This window comes from Mus musculus, chromosome 8 (genome assembly GCF_000001635.26).
Source record: "Mus musculus strain C57BL/6J chromosome 8, GRCm38.p6 C57BL/6J".
NCBI classification, from domain to species: Eukaryota; Metazoa; Chordata; class Mammalia; order Rodentia; family Muridae; genus Mus; species Mus musculus.
Window position 1 is genome coordinate 11,260,245 of NC_000074.6, and position 27,080 is coordinate 11,287,324.

A 27,080-nucleotide genomic window follows, 5' to 3' on the forward strand; every position below is an offset into this window, starting at 1 on the left:
TCTTGCTTTCAAACAAGCTCCCATCATGGAAATGTACCCTTGTTCACTGAGGGTAAACTTGAGTATGGAAGTAAAGTTCAGAGTCCGCTTGAGTGCAGTCGAGCACACCGCTATTTTAAGGGTCTTGCCTCTGCCCTCCTCAGCCCGAGCAGAGTGCCCAGCTTGCTGCATTGCTGCTCCTCCCACTGTGGTTATGTGGTAAGGGCATGCCTGCCTGAGTAACTTCAACCAAAGCCTTCCAGTGCCTCGGGAGCACAGAGAGCCCACACAGGAGAGAGGGACAGAGCTCTGAAGTGCTTAGAAACCTAGCTCAGGGCCTTTCCTGTGGCAGTGTAATTCCTTTGTAAAGCTTCCAGAGGAAACCTTTTCCAAACCAATCCTGGAGCTGGGTAATTTAGACCCTGGAATTCGCATCACCTCAAGAGCCATGAACCTCTCACGCAGAGCCACAAGCTGACTTCTCGACGTGAAAGCCTTCAGCAGGACACTGGACAAGCCTTTGTGATCCCGAGAAACAGTGAGAAAGTCCCAGCTAGCAGCCATTTCTGAAAGTATCCTTTCTCTAGTAACAGATGGGTCTATCATCAGGACAAACAGGGGACCCCACTGAGGGGTTTGATGCCCCAATGAAGGAATGAATGGTTTCATTGCAGTGTCTTAGAGATCACTCCTCAAACACCACCTTCTCTCGGCTGAACCTCATAGGAAGAAGTTGAGTGGATTTAACATGAAGTCAAGTAATGTTTCTCAACCTGTGGGTCATGACCCTTTGGGAGTCAAACAGCCTTTTCACAGAGGTATCATATCAGATGTTTATCTTATGATTCCTAACAGTAGCACGATTACAGCTATGCGGTAGCAACAAAATAATGTATGGGGGTCACCACCACACGAAAGACTGTATTAAAGGGCCCCAGCATTAGGAAGGTTGAGAACCATTGCATATTACCATTATAAAAATTGTCTAATTAGCCAGGAGATATGCTAAACTATACACGGACACTGAGTTGAGGTGTGCCTTTGACATCATAATGGGTTTGCCAAATGGGAAAAATATAACAAGAGGGGGCACTTCCCCAAAGCCATCTGGTATACTCATTCACTCTGATTCTCCCTTTGTTTAACTGCCCACCTTGCTCCAACCACTTCACAAGGACTCGGGGCTCTGTTAATGTCATCTGAGGGTATAGTCCCCAATGTCCATGTTCCACCTTCATTATCGGCCTGACTGCTGCCTGGAAAGGTAGGCTGTGTACTCTAGGCATCAACCAACATACAACAGGGAAATCCAGAGGCCAGGTTATCATTTGTAAGGGTAAGTCTTTGATCTTTAATTAAAATACACAACCTCTTTTTGTCCCCTTCAAAAGCTCTTCTCCTGACAGCCAATGTTACATTGGGTTCACTGCTACAAAAAGGAAGCATTGTCATCCTGGCTGTGTATAATCAAGAGAAGAGCTGTAGATGCCTGCCTTACCGATGGATACAGTGTAGTCTCATATGAAATGCCAAGCTGTTAAAGCCACAGGATGCTGGGGCCCTACTGTGCATTGACTGAATTCCATGGCCAATCTTCCACGAAAATCCACTTCCAATCAAAGCTGAACTAGGGCTATATATCATATTCAGGACCATGGACTTCTTAGTCAGAGTCATGAGCCAACCTCTGGACCTAATTTCAAGGCACTAAATTCCCTACTGCTGTTTCTGAACATGGGAACCAAACACACTTACTATGTTCCTAGCTGTGCTAGAGTAGCTACATTCCAAACAGCTGCAAGTGGAGAGCGGTGGGGAGTTACCCCATAGTCTAACAGCCTTGGAAGCACACAGCTAAGGGGCACACAGAGCTAATGTTCGGGTCTAGGCGGATGAACATGAACAATGACAGAGGCAGCTCCAGGTCCCTTAAAGGGTACTGATAAACTGGGGAGACATAACAGGACACAGTGTGCAGACTGAGTCACACCCACGTGGGCACGGATCCCTCTTAGTGGCTTCCCTGTGGCAAACTGCGAATGTGTCCTGGGATTCCGACAGTTCTTATAAAATCCTTTTAAAATTCTATCCAAAAAAAAGGACAAAAGTAGGTGACTGTGAGAATCAACGCCGATTCTCACGATCGGGGAGCCAGGGGATGATTCATGCGCAGTGTGAGGAAATGGGAAATAGGAACATCTGGAAAAAATCTTGGCATGACAAGACAGCAGCTACACATGGAAAAGGACGAGTGTGTGCTGGCCCATATCACCCACCAAACGGGAAGAGAACATCCCCAGGGTCTACAGACAAACATGCATGGCCCAGAGAGCTGGAGCCAGACACAACTGAGCCCTGGAGCCCTGCCTTCTCCGAAATGCAGTACCATTTCCTACAGAACACCCTGCAGTGAGACCTGACTAAGGACTGTTGGCAAGGAAGGGGGGTGGGGTAGCCTGGGCAGAACTTGGAAGGAAATGCACTACAGGAAGAGCAGTTAGCTTCAGAACACTGAGTGTTTGGGAAAGCTGGGACATCGGGTACAGGAGTTGGGTTCTTCTGGAAGACACAGGGTGATGATTTTGGAAATGAGCAACAGAATAAGAGGTGGGCTAGAAGTGGGTGGTTGATGCTTCCAGAAAGGCCTCCCCAAACACAGCTCACACCTCCTCCAGCAGAAAGGACAAAGCCCACCTCAGATCTGCTGTGACTGACATCTCTCAGTCCTGGGAGCTGCCAATTGGTCACTTGGTGTCCACCTCTGTCGGAATGGAGGAGTTCAGCAGGGAGTGGGGCTGGTCTGCAGTCTATGAACCTGTTGCAAGTTGAGCCAGCAAGCAAATGTCCCTCATATTTATCTCAACTCTGAAAAATACTGGCCCTGCTGACCTGTCAGGAGTGCCCCGCACTCTGGAGCGGTTAGCTTCCTAAGTGGAACTTGGGGTTCCACACTAGCTCAGAGTAATGATTCTCTGAGCAACTAGCATGAGTGGCTTGATGAAAGCCACTCCCTGTGAGATGGAAGAAGAGCAGCAAACAAAAGCACCTGCCTACTGCTGCCAAGTGTGAGGTGTGGGAAGCACGCACTGTCCCACACCCAAATCTTCTCTTTAAACACACTCGATTCTCCTAATCAAAACTCTTTGAAGTATCTCCTCAGAGAAAGTATTTAATAAACTTACTTATTCTTATGAATAACCTGCTGCTCGGTCAAATCCACTAACTGGCTCAAAGTCTCAAAGAAACTTCACAAGACTACATAAGCGGCTACAGAAAAGAATGCGTTTCCTGGGAAGAAATAGGCTATCTCCTAACGTTTAAATAATATACTTGGCGTAGCTTAATTTATGGAAAACAAATTTAAAATAGTCTACTACTCAAAAAATATAATCTTGTCCTGCCATCCTTAAGGATCTCAGTGTATCCAATCATACACAGACCCAGAGAATGACAAGGAAGAGAGAGCCACTAACCCATATGCTAAGCAGAACATATAGAAATGCTCATACACTCGGATTTCACAATAAAATCATGACTAAAGTGTTTCCTATTTTTAAAAAAATCAACAAAATGAATGCATCTGTAAATGGAAGATTACAAAGATACCAAAAAAGTACAATCCTTGCCTTGGGAGAGAATGTCACCTCAGACCTAATGATGACTAAGAAAGCAGTCTACGTTTGTGATACAGAGAGGGTAAAGTCCTGCATCTTAAAAGTGATGTTATGGCCTCAGGCATCTTTAGTGATCATCACAGCATAGCCCAAAAATGACTAGAATGTAAGCCGAGACGCTCTCAGAATCAGAGAATTTCCGGTTCTGAGACAGGAGGCATGGCCCTGCAGGGATGAGGGACAGGCAGTGTAAAGCAGTCCCTAGATTTGAAAGGCTGGAAAATTCCACCTCTCTTCTTAGAATCGGCTGTGATGAGCAAGCACTCCTTGATAGGGCTTTGCTCCTACTCATTATGTCTTTGACACGGGATATAACCCTATGCTCTGAGCAACCAGAAAAGGTGCAACCAAACACAAGGCAACTAATCACACTCCTATAGACAGACCAGCAAGGCCATCCGAGCTCTAGGGAGCCTGCAGAATGTATAGGGACAGCAATGGCACCTCTTCCACATGGGGTGAGAGAAGCTAGTGTCTTAGACTTGGGTCCTGACTACATATTTGATAAGGCCACATATTTGATAAGGCCACAACAAGCCAAGGAGGTACTGTGCCCAGTAAGCAATGAGGGCTCACTGACTTTTAACCAGAGCTATGCATTTTCTTGAAGGTCACCTGGGTGCCAGTGTTTCCTACGGGAATTCTCACTGAGAGGGAGGTGGGGCTCTGCATCTCTTGGTAACCCCTAACCTGATTCCCGTGATGGAAGGAACAGGCCTGAGGCTAGCCTGATGCTATTAATCTAGGTAGGGTTCTCACAACCTCTCTCAGGGGGGAGGGACTGCAACAAAGGGCTCACCTGTCCAGCTCCCTGTCACAGCATGAGTCCCTGCGGTCCATTTGCTAACAGGCTGACAGCCTCATTGACTCTCTGAAAACAAGATCTGGAAGGGCTGCCCACAATCCTAGGGGAACAGGCTGAGTTCTTTGGCAATCCTCCAGACATGGTTCTGACCACTATTGGTTTAGGGGGCAGCACTGATCTTGTAAATGTTCCACAACCTGACATTATGAATGAAACTAAGCAGGGCTCCTACTAGCAGCTGCTAAGAGTGGGTGAATCCAGTCGTTCTCCATTCTCTACTCCAAGACATATTTAGCTATATTAAGGATATCTCTATTCATCACAATAGAGCAATGTGCTTCCCAAACTGAGTGTGTAGAGACCAGGGAGGCTTCAAGACATTCCTCAATGCACACGAACCCCCGGGGGGTGGGGTGGGGGGAATCACACTCAAAACGGAGAGTCCAATTATAGAATGAATCCCCACTAGCTACTTTCTTCCATGGTAAAATAAGCGTCATAGTAACATGTTTTTAAAAGTGCTCATCACCATATGCGAGCTGATGTAGACACAGAAGTCCAAGCTCCCACCTTTTCTTTTTCACTGTGACACATCTAAGCCTAGCTCTAGTGTCTGTGAGCAACAGTTGTCTTTGTGAAGATATCTGTTAAGTCCAACAGGGGATCTGGGTAAGTGTTAAAGATCTATGGGGGCTCAACAGCTGGTCAGGCCACAAGCCAGTCATCTAACCCAAAGGGGAAAAGCCCTCTTGTGCATGCTTGCTTCTAGCGCTACACCAAATGCTTCCCAGATTTTCAAGCTAGAATCGGAAGAATCACTTCCAGACTGGCTCTATCTCCAGCCCTTTCAGATCTGATACCACATGCGTGTTAGACAGAAAGACGGCAGTGTGAGGGAGCACTCTATGTGATGACGTTATCTCTGTGGTACAAACCAAGCGTGTGGAGAGGGGTCATGAATCACAGGCGGTGTAATGAGTAGCGACAGGGTAATGTGTATTTCCTCCCACATCTTTGGCAAGGGTCTGGGTAACCGCTGGATTAAAGCGTTCTATGAAGATTTGAGATACCCACATGTCTTAATTAATATTCTCTGTGCACCCAGGACTGCAGGAAGGCCCTTTGCTTGAATCACTGAGCTTTGCAGAAAGACTAAGCTTTGCTATTATAGTGTTCATCAACAGAACATGGGCAGTTCCCAGTGATGAATGAACATAAATTAACATGTTTTCCCACATATGTGTGGACACCAGATTCTAACCTATATCCAAATAGGTCTGGTGTAAGAACCTGGGGTGGCCCTAATCCTACTTCACTCGGGAAGTTGTCCTATTATGCTCCACACCAGTTGTAGTTTTATATAAATGAGAACTGGCATGGCCAAGTGATTAGAAAGACCTCTTAAACAAGCCCCATTCCAGCAATGCACAAATGCTTAACTTTCATGCATAAAGCAGATGTCAGGGGCTGGCTGCCTTTACCAACCCAAGGGCTAGTAGAGAGAATCCTTATCAAGCAAAAACATCCAGGCCGTAATCAAGCCCTATCAGTTTAAGATAACATTCCCACAGATCCGCCAGGAAGACACAAAGCCATTATATGCAAGGCCAAATCAGTTATACCTAATTTGAGTATAAAAGGGTCTTCCAGGCAGTGGGGACAATAGGAACTCAGGGTGATCATTGAAAGTCAAAGGACATGTATGGGGCTTGTTTAAGAGGTCTTTCTAATCACTTGGCCATGCCAGTTCTCATTTATATAAAACTACAACTGGTGTGGAGCATAATAGGACAGCTTCCTGAGTGAAGTAGGATTGTATAGATTGCTTGATGACAGCATTCAGATTTACCTGCAGCTCAAGAGTATGGCACAGAACAAAGCCATGTGGTAATCTACCCCAGATCCTCCAGTGTCCAGAGAAGGGACTGGGCACTGTAACACTCACTGTCCTTGTCCCTTGGGGACCTTGGAGAGCTTGCACCAGAATCTGATCACAACCTTTCTCCAGCTGTGACATTCTTTGCCACTTAGGTGGCTGTTACTCTTTCTGAGCTGCGTGCTGACCCCATCCTATTTCTAAGGACGACAAACCCCAACTGAATTTAATGTGTGGACATTTTAAAATTTTAGGGAAAAAAATAAATAAAAAGGTCCTTGGGAGTTGAAGACATTTGTGTGTCATTTAGGACTCCTGGCTTCAAATACCAGGCTTCCATAGTGTGACCTGAGGGATGATGGGAAAGGAACATTTGGGGCAAATATAATCAAGCTACATTATATACATGTATGAAATTGTCAAATAACAAAATTATATTTAAAAAAATAAAAGGAGAGTTTGGCCCACCAAGAAGCAAGAAAAATATCTTTTCCTGGATCCACGATTCTTAAATAAGCAGGAAGTGAGCTTGTTTAGAGAGTTGTCGTTTTAAATTTGAGAAACAAATGCTTATATATACATATATGTATATATAATATCTAGGCAAGTAGGTAAACGGTGAAAATTTGTTTTAAAAATATTAATTTGAACATAAAGCCTTCAAAGCATCTAGGAACTTTTTTTTCTTTTAAAAACACACTGAATCTGGTGCTTATTCGTCTATTCCAAAAAGCGCCATTGAGTCAAAAACTGGTGCAGCAGCTGCCCACTTGCTCGGCTACAGTCAGCATGAAGAGACTATCCAGACTTTCCACTGATTACAGCGATCCCTGGAGAGCTCCTGTTGCAGTGATAACCAAGCTCAGAATGCTGTTCAACACTTTGCTTCCCTTGGGCTGCTCTGGAGAAATTGTTAAAACAGGAAGGAAGTTGACCCCAGCTGCTGATAATACAGTTAGGCTCAGGATCTAGGGGAAGGGGCAGCATGTGGACAGGATTGTAAAGTGTATGCTCTTACCTTTTGTCCCTTCACGCCATGACAGTCACATTTTCCACAGCCAGAGCCACCACAATCGCCCTGAAAGAAAGAAAGAAAGAAAGTTTAAACAGGAGATCCATTTCAAAGTATTGTCAAGATTTGAACTGAGAGCCAGTGAGATGGGTCTGTGGATAAAGGCGCTGGCCATCAACCCCAAGGACGCACGTGATGGAGGGAGAAAACCCACCCTGGCCAGCTGTCCTCTGACTGCACGTGTGTCAAGGCACAGGTACACACACGTTGACCCATAATAAATAAATGAATGTAATGTCTAAAAGGATTTGAATTATGCCATCAGCATCTTCCTCCAGTCACGAGACAAGTCCCCCCTAGCACCACTTGCAAGGTCCCACAGAACCTGGATCTGAATAACACCAAGTTACTCTTCATAGAAAAATCCCTGGGTCTTAGGGTTCAAGGCCTTGGACTCAGTGATACAATGATACATGTTACAAAGCTGGCTGTCCTTTGTCTGTTGGAAACAGACTCACCTAGGGATTGTGTGAACAGTGTTGCAAGGCAAACAATAGGCTCAACTCTGATTTAAGGGTTTCACACCTAAGTTCACAAGAGAACCAGGGCTCCATGCAATGGGCTTTGCTTGTGTTTCCAAGGACTTAAAACTTTGCAAAAGACTAGAGAAAGAATCAGGGAGGAGCGGACTTTTATGCTCAAGTGTTTACATTAAATGGAAGCTTGGATATTCATCTAAAGAAAGCTATTACAAACCGCATTTGCTGTCTGCTAACAGACATCAGCAAGAGCTATAGAGGAACTTCTTCAAACGCACAGTGAGAACCTAGCAACGGTCACATGTAAAAAGCATCCCAGCCTCTCAGGTACGGACACAAAATGGAGGTTTAACACAACATGCTAAGACAAGATTGAAATCTGGACCCAACCCAGCTTCCGGTATGTAAAGTGGCCAAGAGGAGAAAAAACAAGCACAGAATGAGACACGCACGCCGCACTTTGCAAAGCGCTTGGTAGAATCCAAGTTTTAAACCGTTATAGACGGCGATGTGGTGTTGAAAGGGAGGAGAGGACACAGGGTGAACCATTTAGCAAGCTTTATTAGAGGCGCCGTGTCAGCTCGGAAATAAAATTCAGACCCATAGTCTGCTTCAGGTGGTAACGGTTCCTTCAAAATAAACGTGTGCTAATAATGGTCCCTGGCTCACGAGAAGCCTGTATTTTTAACAGCATCCTCCAAGCAGCATCACCATGGAGATCCTCTGCCCAAAACAACCCCATCTGGAGACACTTATTTTATATTGGAGCCCAACAAGTGCCTCCAGGACGGTGAGCTGTTCTTAATTGTATATTTTGTAGATGGGGACACTTGACAGCCAAGTAAAGCCCAGTGGTCAGGTCTGTTCCTCTCTCTGACTCACAACCCAGACATTTCAGCCTGCGTTCTCATAGTCCTCCTGACATTTCAAATGTCAGGCACCTCCCTGTGCTCCGCCTGCTTCTGAATGTGAGTTCCAGTCACCAGCAGGGCCAAAGGCTTTAGCCTGAGCTGAAGAAGGACCTTCTAGAACACACAGAGAAAAACTCCGAGGGACCTCAGCAGACTTAAACTGACTTAACTGTCCCCACCTCTGACTACCTGGACCCCATGAAATGTTGATATCAGGAGATACCCTGTGCCTTTAACCACAACCTGAGCTTGCCACGAAGCTGGTTCAGGCTGTTTTATCAAAAGTACCTGGATAGGAAAGCCCACACTGAGAAAGGAGGTTACTAATTAATAACTAGTGGCATGTCCACCCATTGCTGAGTCCATCCCTTCTATGGAGTCATGAACACCAGAAGGTAGGCAAGTGCAAGTCCCCCAGGTGGAAGGCCATCCTCCTCCTTAGTGTCTGCCATTCCCTAAACCTGCTGCTTTGAAGCCAGGGCAGTCTAGCCCACTCGTTAACTTGCACAGGGCCTCACCCTTCCCCCATTGATTTCACTCAGAGAAACTAGCCCAACAAGAGACTCCAGGAGCTGCAGGGTCTGTGTGAGAAATGGCTCCCAATCGCCCACATTTAGCAGAGACTCAACAACAGCCTCGGGTTGCTAGATTTCTCTGTGAAAGCCAAGGGGAGCTCCTTAGCTAAAGACTGCTGCGTAGCGAGGCTGGGATTTTCTGAAGCTTCTGCCATCTAAGAAGCACAATTCCAGTCACCTGCAGGAAGCCTTCTGACCAATTTCCCAGAGTTGTTCCTATGTCCCTCAGGGGATTCTACAAGCTCAGTAGACACTGCAATCCCCATCCTGGGCAGAGACAGTGAAGCCCAAGGCCTACAATACAGAAGCCCAGAGGGGAGGGTTACTAGTAGGCATCTTGCCTGGGACCTACTCCAGGTCTTAAGAAACTCTTGACAGAATCCAGAACCAAAGAGATAGAGAGCCCCCTCTTCCTACAGCCTAGACACAAAGATGTCCAATCCTAGAGCCAACACGGATATCTTCATTGACGAAGGAAATCTTTTTCATTTTTTAGGCAAGCAGGAAATCTTATTACCAAGTGCTGGTCTCCAGAAAGCAATTCAGATGAGTTGACTATTCAAATAGCATATAAATTATGATTTGCTTTTTCAGAAAGTTTAAAAAAAAGCAGAAAAAAATGTTTGGAGGCAGGAAGTGGAGACAGGGTCTCGTTATATAAGTCAGGCTGGCCTCGAACTCTAAATGCTCTGCTCAGCTTTCCTGGTGCTGGCCTTACAGGAAAAAGACCACCAACCTGACCGAGAGAAGCGTTGGAGACCACGCATCCTATGTCCTATTCTGGTTGGCCTTGAATCTTCTGTAAATGACTTGATTGGAAACAAACATCATGTTTTAGAAAAACAGCCACAGGTCCTGTGATGTGTTCACTTTGTCAAGTAGGATTAAGGCTGAAATGTCTCTATTTGGATCCCTCATGATTTCCATTTTTATAAAGTGGCCCTTGCTGGATTTCTCCCCAACACAGGGGCTTGTTCTGCTATAGTCCAGGGCACAGAGGTAAAACCATCAGAGCTAAGACCCTGAGACCCTGTCCAGTCAGGTCTGACATTTACATCCGAAATAACTAATTAAAACACGAGTCTTTGTTCACAGTTGTTTCCGCACATGGTGACCTGCTAGGACTTTATGGCTTGCATAGGTTTGAGGTTAAGTTGGGGACTTCACATGAGAAGAGTTGTGTCACAAACACAACTTCCTGACTTCCTGAGGCCCCTCAGCAAAATGGAAAGATGTATGCCATTGGTGAACCCAGTGGTGCCCCCTTGGCTCCGGATCTGAAGGACTTTACAAGGCCTGCTCATTCTTCTCCCTGTCTGGAGCACACTGGGCCACGCCCACCAGCTCCCAGCCCCATCTGTTTCAGATTCTAGAACGGGAGGAACTGGAACATTCTGTGAACTGCACAGTCCCTTCCCCTCCTAGGGTCAATTGGATTAGCTAAGTCCTGTTCTTGCTTCCCATGAGATTCAGGCAAGAGGAAGTGGGTCAGGAACGCTGCCCACTTGGGGCCCTGGAATGTGGCCTCGTAACCTCAAAGGACAAGCCATATGAGACTTAGTCTCTCTCACAGAAGTCGACCATCCACAGACTAGAGAGTGAAGAACCCAACTACACAGGGGAAGGCACCACAGAGGGCTTTCAAGCTCGAAACAAAAAACAATTACGTTTCCAGAACTGGAGGGAACTGAATGAAAACCACGTCTCTTCTGAAAGTCCTGTTCGCCACTCCCTACTCGACCCATCATTGCAGTCAGAAGTGGGAGCATGCAAAGATCTCTACGTGGAAGCAGGCAGGAGAGCACACTCCCCAAGTCCTGTGTTGTGGTTTGAATGGCCTCTCCCTTGGGCTCAAGTATTTGAATACATGGTCTCCAGTTGGTGACACTATGTTGGTAGGGTGTGGAGCCTTTAGGCATCAGGGCCATAATGAAGGAAGTGGGTCACTGGGGTGGGTCATGAGGCTTGATAGCTCAGCTAAACTTCTTTCTCTGTATTTCTTGTTCCACCAAAATGTGAAGCAAAGTGCCCCACCGGCACGCCTCTGGCACTAAGGAGCCACCTGCTCCCATGCTTTCTCCATGGTGGACCATCTCTCAAAGTGTGAGCCAGGGTACACCCTTCTTCTCTTTCAGTTGCTTCCTGTGGTGTATTTGCTCATAGTAACAAGAGTGTAACCAGTACTGCCTCCAGTCCCCTTTCAGACATGGGCACAGACAATGTTCCAATAGCCGAGGCCACATTAAACAGAAGCAGAAGGCACAATATTGAAGGAATGCAGAAGGCCCTAGGGAATAATCCCCAGTTCAAATACCTTTTATATTCTCTGTCTCTGCAAACCTCTCGGGACAGGTTAAAACGACCTGTATTAGCAAAACACTCCCATCAAGGTTTCCAGAAAGTAGACCCATCAGCCATGCTGGCATAAGTAAACTATGGTAGGTTGACAACTTCACAGTGCACAGTGTTCCTGCCAAAGAAGGTAGGGGACATAGATAGAGGTCAATGGCCTTCAGTGAGATGAAGACTCTTCCAGGTTGTCCCTGAACGGAAGACATCACCAGACGCCATGTGACAGGCCAGTGACAAGATGCTTGCTGTGCCAGAGCACTGTGTGAGCGAGGCAGAGCACATGCCACCATGCAGAGGTGATCTGCCCTACAGATTCCCTAACCATGACATGTGTGCTATCAGAGTCAGGCTTGGAAGGAGCACACAGGATGTCCTTGCATTTCTGAAATTCCCTTGCTGCTGATGGGGATGGGCACCAAACATCCGCTTGAACAGTTTTTATGTTTCCCATCCCTCCAAATAGGGACATGTGGAGCTCTGCAAAGCCTCGACGGCTTATCTTTCAGATTTGTTTTCACATTTCCTATCCTGTGAAAAATGTCAAAATACTTTCCTAAGGATGTCGCTAGTCCACTGCACTTCCTGTCATGGCGCTTCCTCAGGGGTCTTCAGAATAATTACTTACCCAACCAAAGAAATATGTGAATGGGGAAACATGCATTTCAGGGCTACCAGAGCAGAATTAAAAGCACACACCAATGAAGGAAGAATGGTGAGCCGCCCTTTCATGTGCTATGGGTGCTATGGTCAGGGGATGCAACCCTGTACAAAACTGGAAATATCCATAGAATGTCTCCTCAACTATATAGAATTAGAAAATTAACATAACTAAGTAGAGATCACAATATGGGGTCAAATATCACCGCCTAAATAATAACTGCTTAAAAGATTAGGTTTGAGTCAGCTTTGATGGCACAGGCCTGTAGTACCAGTTAATTGGGAGGCTGAGGCAGAGGGATTCCACATTCAGAGTCCACGTGGGTCAACAGTGAGCTCAAGATCAAGCTAAACAATTTAGGGAGACCCTGTCTCAAAATAAAAAGTAAGGGGGGCAGGAGTATAGGCTACTAGTGGGCGCTAAGCCTGTGTGAAGCCCAGAGCTCTCTGTCCCCAAAACAAACCAAAAACTGACTTTTGCACAGCATTTTTGGACTTCCAAAAATAAGCCTGGTTGATTCAAAGGTAAAAATATTGTCCCCGCAGGCTAAGGGGCTCATACCCGCCATCACCTACACTTATATCATTATTTTATAACTTTGTTTTGCTTTTTTTTTTTTTAAAGACAGAAAGAACTCCCCAGGAGATGTGAAACCCTTCTTTATCTTCATTCAGCTGAGAGGAGAATTTAGTTCAGGAAAATATCATTTCTGTCTCTTTTGATAATGGAATACAGACACAGAACAACCATTACTACCCTGTAAACTTACAAAATAACTCTGCCCCAGTTTGAAAACAACTACAAGTGTTGATACATTCTTGGCAAAACATAAAATTAAAAATTAGCAAGCCAGTTGAAATCCTAATGTTCGGCTCCTCTCTCCTCCTTCTCTGCACCCCCAATAATATGACTAAGGCTTTGCCAGCACAATTCATGACCCATCTGCTTCTCATTTGAGACCAAGTTGCAGAACCCATGTGGGCTCCCACCAACACCACAGGCTGCGGAGGCGAGGGTGTCGGCTTGGCTTCGAGTCGAACCAACATGTGACCACACTTCTGGTCCTATTTTCCTCCCATCATGCAACTCTGGTGACTCATTCTCATTGCTTTTCTTCCCTCCCACTGGATGGGGGCGGGCATCAAATGTTCTTGCTGGGGAAGAGGACACCCCATAGGGAACACATAATGAAGTCCAGTGCCTCGTCTCCAGAGTATTAAGTCTTTCTCCAGCTGCAGACAGATGAGGCTATAATTAGCTGTCATGTGACGGTGGCCATTGGACAGCAACATTCGTGATGAGTTGGTGAGCATGTATTCCCACAGGGACCCACGGAGGAGATGACCTAGAGAGATGGTTCCCGTGACTCTGAGTCACCAGCCAGGGACATCGAGGTGGGCTCAGCAAAGTCCCTACTTTCAGACAGAACTCATCCTTCACTACATGGCCGCCTACCTTCCGCATCCCTGCATGCTGTTCTCACTGGTCCACGAGGTCAGAACACTTCCTCTTCCCCTCCCAATATTATAGCCATTGACCTCGCAAAGACTATCAACACAAGTCAGGCCATGATGGTTTCCCAGTTGTCCTTAAGAAAGACTAATGTTACACAGCCAGGCATGAAGAAGTGGAGGAGAGCTATCTCCTCCATCTTGGAGATGACGACCAAGCTTGTTTCTGTCCTTCTCCTTTCCCCCTCCTCTCAGTCCTCCTCTTTCCCTCCTCCCCAGTCCTATCTTCTTATCCTGCCTCAGCCTCTGAATTCAATCACCTACTACCACTTCTTACATCTGACCCTCAGGTCAAATCCCACCATCTTTTCCACACTGTACCTTCAGAGAGGTCCCCAATGGGCTACGTGTGGAATCTGGGAGCTCTTGGGGAATTCCTGATGCCTTTCACTATCTCTCTGACCCAGCGCACTCTCTGTGCATTCCTACACTACAGGAACCATTCCAAGCACACGCTCTGGTTTGACTCTGCACCAAGCACATCATATACACCCTACCGCTCTGTACAGAGTAAAGACTGCCCATCATCAGGGCCATCTTTCAACACCTTTCTCTCAGAGACCACAGATAGCAGCAACAGAGCAGAAGGGTTCTCTTCCCACACGATGTGAGTGCGCAGAAACAATGGATTATTTATCCTTCCGCATTCCACTGGCTGAGCCTTTAGGGAGCCTTAGTTTGTAGCTAAATGAAAAGGAGGAAAGAAAGAAGCCTACGTGACTAGGGAGATAGTTCAGGAATGACTGACCCGAGGCGAAGCCAGTTGCTGGAGTACCCCACCATCTTTCACTGAACAATTAAATATTTTAAACCACTGCTGATAGTGTGCCATTTTCTACTCTCGTGTAGACAGAGTGGAGGGGAAGCAAGAAAGAGAAACCAACAGAAGCTTTGGTACATCCTATTTCACAACAGATGATAGAGGGTTCCATCCTCTTATTCAGTAATTCTATTGTTAACTACTGTTTACACTGTCATCAAATCCATGTGACAATTTTTCATTCTGCTTGCCATACAGAGTGGCTCATGCTCTCCTCATTGTTAAGGCTTATTTAATGTATGATTACGTTTATCTACAGAAGGGAAAATACAGACTTTCATGCATGGAGTAATACTGATTCTGTTCTAATTCCCAAGTGCCATCCCAGTCCATCCTTCCAACCAGAAATCCAACAAGAGCCAGACCTACAAATGAGGATAGAGAGGGGAAAGCCACAAATTGTTCCCTGTTCTGTGGGAGACAGAGGACAGCAGTCCTTTCCCTCCTATCAAGAGGGAGGAGAAGAATGTGTTTGAAACTAATACTTCCAGGGCCAATCACTGCCTCGTAACACGGGATCGCTGAAAAGAAGGCAGAGGCTAATGTCGTTTGTGGATGACCGTGTGTGGCCACAGGGCACCTGTATATGGCTCATGGAGATTGCAGGGTCACAGCTCCAAGCCAGAATCTAGGGTAGCAAATGAGGACATCCCAACAGGAAGAAGAAGTGTTACAAACCGAATGTGTGGTCCAATCAGAGGCTGAGAACCTCAGAGAGGAATAGCCAGGAGTATATAGTAGTGGTGATCTGTGCATGTGGAGAGTGACGCTGCCATTCTGAGTGTCCTGCTCTGGGATGGAAAATCCTGAGGACAGCAGAGGGCTGCTCAAATCTCTTTATATACAAGCAGGTCTTGGTTCAGGAACTGTTACTAACCAAACCCAGTGAGACTACGAAATGTCCTCGTGTGCAGCCACGGAGGACTTTCACCTTGCTTGTCTGGCATGGGACATGTTTTGGAGAACGAATCTAGATTAATCCCACCCAGAGAGGAGAATGTAAGAGAGATCCTTCTGCCAGGGCTCACCTTCAATCGGTTTTTCAATTTGGAAATGGAAGACTTTGCACCCTTTACATATGACAACCGCTAAAATGAAATGCAGCCCTTGGAAACATCACCTGATTTGTGTCCTTAAAATTGTGCTTGAAAACTCAGACAAAATGTAAACAGAAAGTGCATGTAATAAGTGCAGCCGGATCACCAACACGCACCAAGACAGTGGAGCGCCGTCGGGGCATTTGATAAGCGGCAGGCGTTCCATCTGGAAGACTTCTATGTGATGTGCTTCCTGGGGACAAGCCAGCGTGAGCAGTGTGAAGCGAAAACCCTCCTAAGTATATGGACAGTAATGGTTGGTACACCCCAACTGCTACTGTGTAGACCATAAATGGCACTTTCAAAAGAGCTACCTAAAACATTGCACATTTATGGTCAGACGAAAAAAAAAAAAAAAAAAAAAACGAGGGAAACCACAGCCGAGAAGCAACTGCCTTCGGTCAAAGCTGTGGTTTCTCTGTTGTGCTCCACAGTGACTGTGGCTCTGTGGTGGATGGTGCCTATGTGGTACCTGTAGGGCTTCCTCAATCAGCTGCACAGTGAGGTCCTTGCCAGACCATATGTCCCTGGGGACCCCAGGACAGACTGCTCCTCCCAAGACATAAGAAACCCACACTGACTCTCAGTAGCACCCACCGGGACCGGCTTTCATTCACCAACAGAATGCTATGTAACTGTAGAACCTTGTTGTTGCGTCTGAAAGCCTGTCATTTCCAAGGGAAGTTAAGAAAAATATTTACCAGAGCTAAGTCATTCATAATTTATTATGAAAGTAAATATGAAGTAGAATAGCTTTTCAGTCAAATGGCTCCAACTTTAAACTATAGTTTGCCTGGAAACAGAGCTAAGCCCAGTTCCCTGGTCTTTAACTGGAGCCATTTAAAAAAGAAAAAAGAAAAAGAAAAAGAAAACCACCGCTTCATTTACACCCCTCTCATTTACATCCTTAAATCACCGGGTTCCACTGAGGTTCATTTTTATGCAAAGCTTTTATACAGAACATATTAACATCTAGAAAGTTCTGTAGAACCTTTGCTACCACTGTGTGGTTAGTCAGCTTGAGTCAAACAAATAGATCCTGCAAGCCACAATGAGATGGGCAGTTTTTCTAAAAATTACATTTAGATGATAAAATATACTTTGAATATTTTTTGAAAAAACAATCTCTTTTCCCTTCTGTGTCTTAAGCCTGGTGTTACCAGTCGATATATCTCGGGTAATAATTGTCTAGTTGTTCCAGCTTTTGGTATTACTCTGGTTGTACTAGAGGGTTAGCCATAGTTTTCAGTAACCAAGACAAAGAGCAAAGTCTCTTCACCCTGGGTGGGGTTGCACCTGTAGCCACTATGCTGTCCACAACCTGCCTGTAGATTCCACGTGGACTCAGGTCAGGGACACTCCAGCAGACCCCACCCTTCTTCTGCAACCTTATCGTTATATTCTGTCCACTAAGGGCAGGCCCAGAACTGGGCACTGAAGGTCCCACATCCTAAAGTGTGCAGAGCTCTGGAGACAGGTGATGGTGAGGGGACTGAGAAACAGTGGGAAGATAGCCAAGGCCAATGAGCTGCATTAAAAGTGACTCAAACAGTAAAGGTTTTGTAGTGTATATTTTGCTGCAATAACTAAAAATGGCAGACAGTTTTGTTTTTTTTTTCTTTTCTCAAATTCCCAGAACTTGTCTTAAGGTCTCAATGTTCCGCCAGCAAAGCTTACAGCTGGGGATTAGGAAAGCCATTCTCCTCCCTCCTCAAAGACACACACACACACACACACACACACACACACACACACACACAGAGGACTGCTGGCTTAAGGCCCCTCCTACCCATCACATCCTGCTAGAGATGGGTGCCTTAGCCAGAGAGTTTGGCCAAAGGCATGGCTGTTGCATAATTTTGAATTCTCTAAAGAAAACTTTGGTTTTGCCTCCTTTTGCCCCCAGACTCAAGGACGTGTTGCCCTATCTTCTGCCCCAACCTTCCTAGTCCTCAGGTGTCCTCCATAGATCACGTAGAACCTTGTGTTCACAGGACAGAAGACACAAGCTGCTCAGTTTAAGACACTTTGAAAGCAGAAGCCTGTTGCTGGTAACAACAGCAGCAGCAACCACAGCAGCAGCAGCAGCAGCAACAACAACAACAACAAAAGATGTCTTAAACACTCCCAACACGCAGCAGGGACATGAATCTGAACAGAGGCTCCTGGCATGCAGAGAGCATTTTCTGCGAACCACTTCCTGTGAGGTTTCTGGGAGAGTCCCCTCCATGGCTGGTGGCTGGAGGAAAAGAAGCCAGCACAGAGGCATCTGGGTGCCTGCCCAGACTTTAGCCCCTAACAGATCCTGCTTCATCTCCAGCAACTGTGCCTGTCATGTAACAGAAAAAAACCCAACTTTCTAAACAAAACCTCTGGGGCTTGCATTGAGGCCAGGACCATGGAAGAATGGTCATTTAGCTCCATACCGGGCAGATGGGCCTCCGTGGTCCAGCTGTGCAAAGGCACAAAGCCAGGAAACACAGAATTCTGTTTAAAGAAATCCAAAGGCCCAGAGCACACAAGCCCTGTCCTGTATCTAAGAGTCTGGACCCAGCACCCTGGGAACACAGGGGAGGAAGGAAAGGAAGAAGCAAGAGTCTCCTCAGTACCTCAGCGGTGCTTTTGACACAGGTTCTCATGGAGCTGTCCAACCCACAGGAATTCCTGGGATTGCTAAGGTGCAGTTGGAGGCACTGAGGTCCAGGGGTATCTCCGTCTAGTCCAGGATGGGAGGCATTGAGAGCACCCTGCCTAATCCAAGGCCTCCGACTACACTCTCAGATGCTGCCTCTGCAAAAAGCACCCCTTCACCTTCCCAGTAACCGCCGGAAAAGCCAAAAGCCCTCTAAAGAATAAGCCACTGGAGAGAAGCGATTGGGCAAACCCATTCACGGCCACAATGGTTCCAAAACAAAAGGAAATCCCACAAGACCCTTGTACGTATGTACATTAGCTCTCGGGGGTCTGTGGTCTTCCTTGCACCTCCTCCTGTTCATTTTCTTACACGGTCTTTTAAGACAGGGTCCCACTCTGTAGCCCAAGCTGGCCAGGGAAGTCTCTATGCAACCTTGAATTCACTGCTAGCCTCCAGCCTCAGCCTCCCAGATGCTGAAATTACAGATGTGCATGTGCGCACGCACGCGCGCGTGCGCACACACACACACACACACACACACACTTCCTCTGCTCTTAATTCTTGACTTTATTTAGACAAAATTACAAAGGTATCAACAACCTCAGTGGTGCCCTGCCTCCCACAGGCCTGCTCTTGTATGGGAGGAAAACGCAAGAGAAAAAAAATAAAAAAGTCTGAGCCCAGGGCCCCCGCCCCCAGCCCCGGTGCACAGTGCGTAAGGAAAGTCCAGACAATGCGCTAGGGAAGCACACGCCTGCCAGCCTGCTGCGCTCATTATCCCCCCGCCTGGAATTTCCAGGTCAAAGTCTATGGTTCCCACTGCCCTGATCCACTGCCCTTTCCAGATTCTCCTTGTGATGCCCTTCCTGCCAAGGCTGAGTGACCGACTCAGTACTTTCCTGCCAGCCCGGCAGAGTCACCCAGCACATTACCTCTAAGGCGGGATCCTGGCACAAACCCCGGCGGACCTGGAGAGCGGGAGAGACGCTGGGGACTGGACTTTCCCTTTGAGAACCTGAACTTTGGTCGGATAAACCTAACTGCCCCCTCCCCCCAGCAGGTGATTCTAGTTACTGGACCCGGCGCACACACACCACAAGCATTCCTGGAAAACGTCCACACAGCAGAAATCGTGAAGATTAAACCAAGCACGTATGTGTTCTCTTCCCACGCCTAGAGAGGGTAAGCCACCCGCCATGGCAAAGGGTCTTTTGTGAACATAAGGTGTTCTTGACCTCCAGGGATGATGTCATACCCCCAAGCCAAGACTGTAAAATTAGAAATATGAGTCCAGAAAAGGGAAGATCACATGTGCCGTGAGGGAAGGACCTCAAGGTTACTGAGGGAGGACCTGGTTCCATGTCAACCCAGGGCAAGAGAATCATGGGGGGAAACCCCCATCACTTTGTTCCGTTGCAGACACACCTGAGCAAGAAGAGCAAGCTCTGCATCTGGTCACAGGCACGTGGGAACCCTGTCAGACTCAGGTATGAACAGACCAAGCTCCTCCTTGCCTTTATCACCAAAATGGAGTCAGTGTATTTTTCTAAAGGAACGGAATGGATGAAAACTTTATCTTTTTGTGAGCACATTATATACAGTTGTGTATCGTGCACTAAGAGAAACTGCACCTCCCACCTGAGTGCTGTGCTAGCTGCTGCTCAACCTATTAGGGTTATTTCATAAAATAAAGAAGGTCAAGTCATCCACGTTATGGCCAAGGATAACCAAATTTCTAATTATTATAAATTTTGAAATTTTTTGAAATTTTTAAACAGTTAAATGCTTACTATTAAGAAAAAAAAAAAAGTAGACCAGAAATTCTCCTCAGAGCCAATGCTCTGAAGAGTTGGGAACACCCTCACTCCTGTCACTCTTTGGCAGGCTCAGCAGTTGTATTCCCAGTTGTTCAGAACAGAGGAGGGCTCTATGGGGTGCTGACGTCCAGACCTCCCCCAGCCCTGGCCAGGCCTTTGCCATAGGTCTTCCAATCAGCTTACAGGAGTGTGGGTTAGTTGGTTCTAAATTTAAAGTCTACCAGTGCTGGTCCTTCATTTGGGGATGGGCAAACTGACAGATCACGAGAAAAGTAGCGAGCTTCACCCGCATTCATCCTCGTCTCTGAGGCACAGGCCTTTTCCATCCCCCAGAGCGGCCTACAAGTCCCACCTGCAGCCACTTCAGCAAAGGCCATTCACGGCTTAAGGATGTCAGGTGTCATCCCATACACAATGCGCTCAACCTTCCGTGTTAGCCAAAGCTCCTCCCCTCCTCCTCCCTCTCCTCCCCATTTCTTCCTTCCTTTCCTTCTTTACCCCAGCACTCAGAGGCTGACAGGTCATCACCCTTCTGACCCAGTGAAGCAACAAGCCTGGAATCCCTGCATCCCCTGAGCCTCATGAATCAGGGAGCACAGCCTCTTGGCCTCGGCCATGTCCTGCTACGTACACTTTTCCCATCATCTCCCCTGTGTTTTGAATACTTGTCTTCCATTGCTGGGTAACCAGTGTATGTGTTCTGAATCTTAGGCTGACCTAAGAATGCCCCCCCCCCCCAGAGCTCAGGAAAGTGCTGGGCTTCGGCGCATGGTCTCACTGACCCTGACCAGGACTGCCCAGAGATCTTCTCATCCCTTTCTAAGATCTCATCTAGGTCCCTAATGCTTACATTTAAATGTTACTATCCGAAAAGGATAAAGCATCCGCTCGCCTCCACTCAGCCAAGGGAGGTGAGAAGGTAGAAGAAAGCCACAGAAAGAGTACAAGAAGGAAGTCAGCTACAATTAAAAGCTGGCTTATCACCCATGTTTGGATGCCATAATCCACCCGACATAAAGACTAAATCAGAAAAAGACCAAGGGTCTATTCTCCAGAATAAAACAGGAGAAGGTAAACCACGCCCTAAAAGGCAGAGAAGCCAGAGCAGCCCTACTGAAGCTGTGCAGTCCTGGCTCCTGTTCACACTCTGGCTTCCAGAGCCTTTAAAGTTCAGAGCCTTCAACGCAGCAGAACTCACCTTTCTCCACACAGAAGTCCCACCCTAGGGCAGGTGAGACACTAGGCATCATCACCATGAGTCAGGGATCATCTTAACACAGTGACTACAGCCTTGCATCCCTGGCTTTCAGGAAGGACACTGCCTCCTTGCAAGCCCCATGCCCTTCAGCAGCCATCCAGGGAATGTGAGGACTCATGTAGACTGTGTGTATCCCTGATGCACTTAGTAGGTCCAAAGCTGGGAGTTCAGGAACTGCTCGAAGAAGACAATGGGTCCCCAGGGACAACAGGACAATCTTTCATTACCATCTCGGCAAAAGCATGCTTTATGCTCAGAGGAGTAGATGTTGAAGGAGTGTGAGTTCCATTAGACTCCTCTGAGGATCACCCCAGACACTGCATGCCTGCTAGGATGACACTGGGGGCCTAGAAAGGCCTCTGGCTCAATCATTTGCAGGCATTGTCACTGATTAGCCCATGTGGCCACTTCGGGGAGACCAACATCCACAGGGATGGCTCCCGGTAATGAATGCTTCTAACAAGGTTATAGAAACAGCGGCCAGAAGGGCTGGCTCTACATGACCCAGAGAGTGAAGTCATGCGCCAGGGAAATTCACCACACAGCAAGATTGCTACGGTGATAACGAGCTGAAAGCTATTCCCCACCTCAGCGATTTTAGCAGTGCAGCCCGGGAATGAGCTGACGCCCTGTAGCACCCACCCTGCACCGTGGCTGGCAAGGCTGAGGCAGCTGCAGAGCCAACTTTCTCTGCACTGTGTGGAGAACAGATGTATCACAACAGGCTAGAAGAAGCTTGTGAGAAGCAAGGCATAGTGTCCAGCCATGGATCAGACTGGCAGAAGGGTGACCCCAAGCCTGATTTGGGTGAGAAAATATTAACACTCAGTCAGCCAAAAGGGGGCAGTCATAGGGCAGGCACAGGTACATAGCCCCAACGCAGAGTAGTCCCAGGCTAACCTCTGGCTGGTGGAGGACAAAGCGCCATAAAGGCCAGCTGATAAAACCAAGAAGTGTACAACGGATATATCATTGTTAAAACGTTAATGTTTCTGAACTCAAAAGACATATCACAGTATATTAAAGAGCATTCCACTTCAGGTCTAATGCTGACCAGCACAGGGACCCACAGGATTAACTCTGTAAACCTGCTCTCTCAGCGCTCAGCAGAATTCAGAACGGGTTGGGGGAGGGCCATCAAAGCAGCAAAATGTGAATGATTGACAGCTCAGTGGGAGGACACGGGAGCTTATTTTCATAATTTCTGAAACTTTTAAAGAAGATTACTGGTTTTTATTTAAAAGATCTTTCTAAAGGAAGATATAGAGATGCACACAGTGCCTCCTAATGTACGGGATCCCAGCACTCAGAAGACAGAGGACCATCACCGCAAGACTGGGGCCAACATTGGCTGCAGAGTGAGTTCAAGGCCTGTCTCAGAAAACAAACTACAAAAGAAATAAACCAGCAATCAAACAAAAACCAGCCAGATGGGTCTCATAAATATTAATTAATTAATTAATTAATTAATGTAAAGAAGTACTTGAAAATTGGGCAGGAATGTCAGGCATGAGCGGGCACTGGGCAGTGGAGTGACATCGTGCCCTGCTGCAGCAGCTGGAAGGCAGGGGTGAGGCGAGCCTCTTTGAGCAGATAGAATTAACTACAAAGGCCACTCCACTCTCAACCAGCACGTGGGGTGCTGAGCAGAGCACAAACCACACAATGTGCTGCTGCAGAGAGGATTTCCGGTCACCCAATGTGCTCTGTGCTTCCACGCCACCCGCCCGGGGCCTTGGGAGGACCAAGTTCCATCCGAAGTCCAGAGAGAGCCCATGGAGGCTGGCACAAAAAGGCTGTCTAGGAGTGGGGCAGTCACCCTCAGAGCCTTGAGGAAAGGCAGAGGGAGAACGTGGTCAGGAAGCGTTAGCCAGGCCTGGGGATCTCTGGTTAGAACTCACAAGGAGGAATGTATCTCTTTTTTTCTTACATGCTGTGGGGATCAGAGCATCAGTCCACCTTCTGCAGGGCTAGGATCTCGGAAAAACTGAGAAAGCTTGGAAGGCATTTCTCTGTCCCCCACCCTACTGCTGTTTGCTGGCTCTCTTTGGTTATTCCTAGTTATCCATAAGCTCCCGAGCTCCCTCCCACCAAAACAGCCAGGGCCACACTCTGCAGGTGAAGAAGCAGGTAGAGAGTTTCCAGCAGGAAAGATCCCCGGCAGTTAAACAGCATGCATGTGGAGGGGGGAGGGGAACTGGACATATGCACACACCTATTCAGCACCCAAAGTTAGGTGGTACATGCCATGGCGATGACAGCACTGAGCTTGGAAGCACGGTCTCCAGCTCACTGCAGATAACACACAACCCTGCCAACTTCATGGAGTAACAGCAAATTTGAGGACCATCATGAGATGTTCTAAAGTAATTACACTATAAAAATTATGCATAGAGATCCCGAACATTTAACCAGAAGGAAAAAAAATGCCTTCTGCACTTCCTCTGGAATGCAAGGCCTTAGCCCTTGCCAACACGGCAAAGCATACACTTGCTGGATAGTCCAGGTTTGAAAGAGGCTGGAACCACATCCCCCACCCCCCATCAGGACTAGGAGCTGCTGTGACAGCTGAGTACACTGTGGAAGGTGACACCATTCTGGCTCTCCAGCAAGCCAATGCAGAAGGAAGAGCCATAGAAAATGTCATCTGAGCATGACCCCTGACCATCCTGCAGTATGCATTAAGAAGATCATAGCCACAGCTTCTTTCCTATTATTGTTTGCATAAGAATGAAGCAAATTTCCTCTTTAAGGGTTCCAATCCTAGCAGGAGGAAGAAGAAATGCAATAACCCATTCAACTTGTCAGGTGGGAAAAGCAACAGGAAAAAGCATCAGCTACCATACCCCAGCCTCCTTTTCAGTAGAAGGAGACAGACCTCTTAGAAGAAAGGCTGGTGTCAGGGTTGGTGGAGGACAAGAAAGATATGTAGCTTCCTCCAGGACAAGAAAGAAAGGCATACATAAATGGCCTATAATTTGTGCAACAAAATATGACACATAAATTCATTTTTAATAATTGCATAATAAAATGAATATGCAAATAAAAGAGGCTAGTTCTTCCTTTTATGAGAAGTCAAATGCCAAGTGACAACTAAGGAGAGAAGGGCCGCATCAGGTGATGCTTGCTTCAGCAGGGGTCCTCAGTGAAGATTTCACCAGTAACAGTGTTTCTCCTGTGAAGAAAACAGGTCTGCTTGTGTAGCCAACAAAGTATCTGTTAGTGACCAAAGAAAGGAAGATTAACATTAACCAGAGATTATGTTACTCACACCAGGAACCCCCAAAGGCACCCCGCCTGAGTGAATGACATTTTATAATTTATTGAGTCACTCATCAAAACCATCAAGCTCACAAAAGACCCAAAAAGGCAGAAGGCCTGTACCAGATTTGAGGGGACTACCCAGACAGGTGGCAACTAAATGTGAGATCGTTCACAGACCTCAGATGGGAAAATGACATCATTGTGAGCGGCAATGACATTTAGCAGTATTGGGGTTACAGCATTTTATAGACGTTGCCTTCCTAGTTGTGATCACTGCTCTGTGATTTATGGGAATATTACCAGTGGGGGAATTTGGATGGATAACCATGACTACTCTGAAACTTTCTTGTAAGTCGGAAATTATTTCATATTTTAAAGCTTTAGAAATTGCTTTTTTAAAAAATCCTGAAAGGAGTTGCATTAGGAAAAAGACTTGAGCTTTAAGATGTCATCTGAGTAATGAAAACAGACAAGAGAATTGTGTTTCCTTCTCTCTCCCAGAGAGCAAGACCAAGGATAGGAAGAGGATGTGAAGTTGGCCAGGCCCCACCCTAAGTTCTCAGGTCAGAATGACCGATTGTTTGACATGACCCCATGTTCATCAGCCCTGCACAGATGTAGGTCTTCTCTCTAGTGACGGTCACAGGAAGCCAGAGCTGGGCCCGGGTTCCAGAAACTCATCCCACAGGGGAACACAATCATCACACACACACAATGTTGTCACTGTGGCTTGAAACACTAGAGAGAGATGACATTTCTCTCCATTTCTCAACAGGCTGAAGCAACTATGAGTTCGAAGACATAGGAGCCATAAGTTTGGGACCTGGCCAGCTCAATTTTTTTACATAAAAAGTTATCTATTATAATGATATTAATTACATATGTGCTTCCCTCACCCCACTCCCCAATAAACACAAAGGACTTCAGAGAAGATGTTCTTTTGTTTTCCGTGCTTTGGGTGGAAACTACAAGGGCCCTGCAGTCACGGACAGCAGTGACAGACATTAGCAACGCCGCCATATAACCAGCTGTTACATCAGTACGGCATGTTATGGAGGGAAAGTAGAATCTTCTCTGTTAAATGTAACTCAGATTTAAATCACAGAAAATGAAGGTGGTTTGGAAATGTGTCTCAGCCTACATGTAATGTAGTGATGCCACATCAAGGAGGTTTAAAGTTCGGTTAACTGAAGCAGCAATGGTCCTGCGCTGGGAGATCTGATTGTCTTCCAGAAGTAACTGACTTCCAGTCCCTTCCCACTGCTGAGCTGCCTTGCTACTTAGTGAGGATGGAAGTATGTGGCAGAGATGAGCCTGGACTTGACTCTCTCCAAGAGTATCACCACAGGTACGTTGAAGGACAGCGGGAATCTCAAAAGACAAAAGTTATATCTGTGGCCCAAAGATCATGCAGCATAGAGATGAATGAGCGCTTGGGAGACTCTGCATCATCCAGGAAATGAAAGGAATGACCTCAAAGCACTGACCATGCCAAGATCAGAAGCAGGCAGATGTGACAGGTAAGGGCAGATCAGAAAACAATTGCAACAGGTAGTGTTAGCATTGATGACTTCCTTTTTAAATGGAAAAAAGAAGAAAAAGAAATATATACAATATATAAAATCTGATGCATACATTTATGCGTCCATATGTGTGTGGGCCATGAACAAAATTAATCAAGAAAAATGTTAAGCACTATTTAGCTCTAAACAACTTCAAGTAGCTACAGAAGCCTTTTCTTTCTGGATAACCTCTCTAATTTACTCCAGTTGTCTCCATTTTTTCTGCTGGAGTTTCATAAAAACACTCAGCAGATGACATGCCTATTTGTGTTAACAAAACGAAACAAAAAAAACAAAAAAACAAGAAACCCCAAGAATGGGTTATAGCCCCCTGTCAGGATACAAAGTTAAAATACAAGAGCCAATCACTTTCCCTGGTGGGATACAAAGTTAAAATACAAGAGCTAACCACTTTCCAATACCCCAGCATTGAAAAGAGGACCTTGAAGCTAAAAGCCAAACCCATTTCAGTGGGCAAATGGGCACAGTTTAGTCCATCCTGAAAATTGACTATTACTCAGCATTAAAAATAACTGATCTCTTGATCCATTAAAAAAGCCTGAAGGGACCTTAAGGTAGATAACAAAGAGAACCAGGCCAATCTGCAAAGGCTACACAGATGCATGCTACTGACTATGTGAGAAGCATACTCTGTGACTATTGTAGAGAAGGATGCACTGTGGGTCCAGCCAGATGATGGGCATAGCTAAGGATGAGTCAGGGGAATGAAGAAGC

The 27,080-nt window shown here is 46.5% G+C and overlaps 1 protein-coding gene and 1 long non-coding RNA gene across 11 annotated transcripts in view; one reads left to right on the forward strand and one right to left on the reverse strand.

The window, feature by feature from the left end:
* Positions 1-27,080, reverse strand: part of Col4a1 (collagen, type IV, alpha 1) — a 114,467-nt gene that overhangs the window by 61,822 nt on the left and 25,565 nt on the right. For all 3 annotated transcript variants that reach the window (NR_133670.1, NM_009931.2, XM_017312555.2), the window contains exon 2: positions 7,353-7,412. Coding sequence is in view for 2 of the 3 variants with exons in the window: in NM_009931.2 (NP_034061.2) it covers positions 7,353-7,412 (60 nt within the window). In the remaining variant the exon portion in view is untranslated. The remainder of the gene's footprint in view (positions 1-7,352; positions 7,413-27,080) is intronic.
* On the forward strand, positions 1,003-25,714 carry Gm32709. Of its 8 annotated transcripts, none has more exons than XR_003947505.1 (4): positions 1,003-1,315; positions 19,502-19,626; positions 19,864-19,931; positions 22,764-25,714. It is a non-coding gene; the product is annotated as a predicted gene, 32709 (long non-coding RNA). The 8 variants fall into 8 exon arrangements; XR_003947506.1 differs by having other exon boundaries at positions 19,505-19,626; XR_003947507.1 differs by lacking the exon at positions 1,003-1,315 and having other exon boundaries at positions 19,139-19,626; positions 22,764-25,346; positions 25,559-25,714.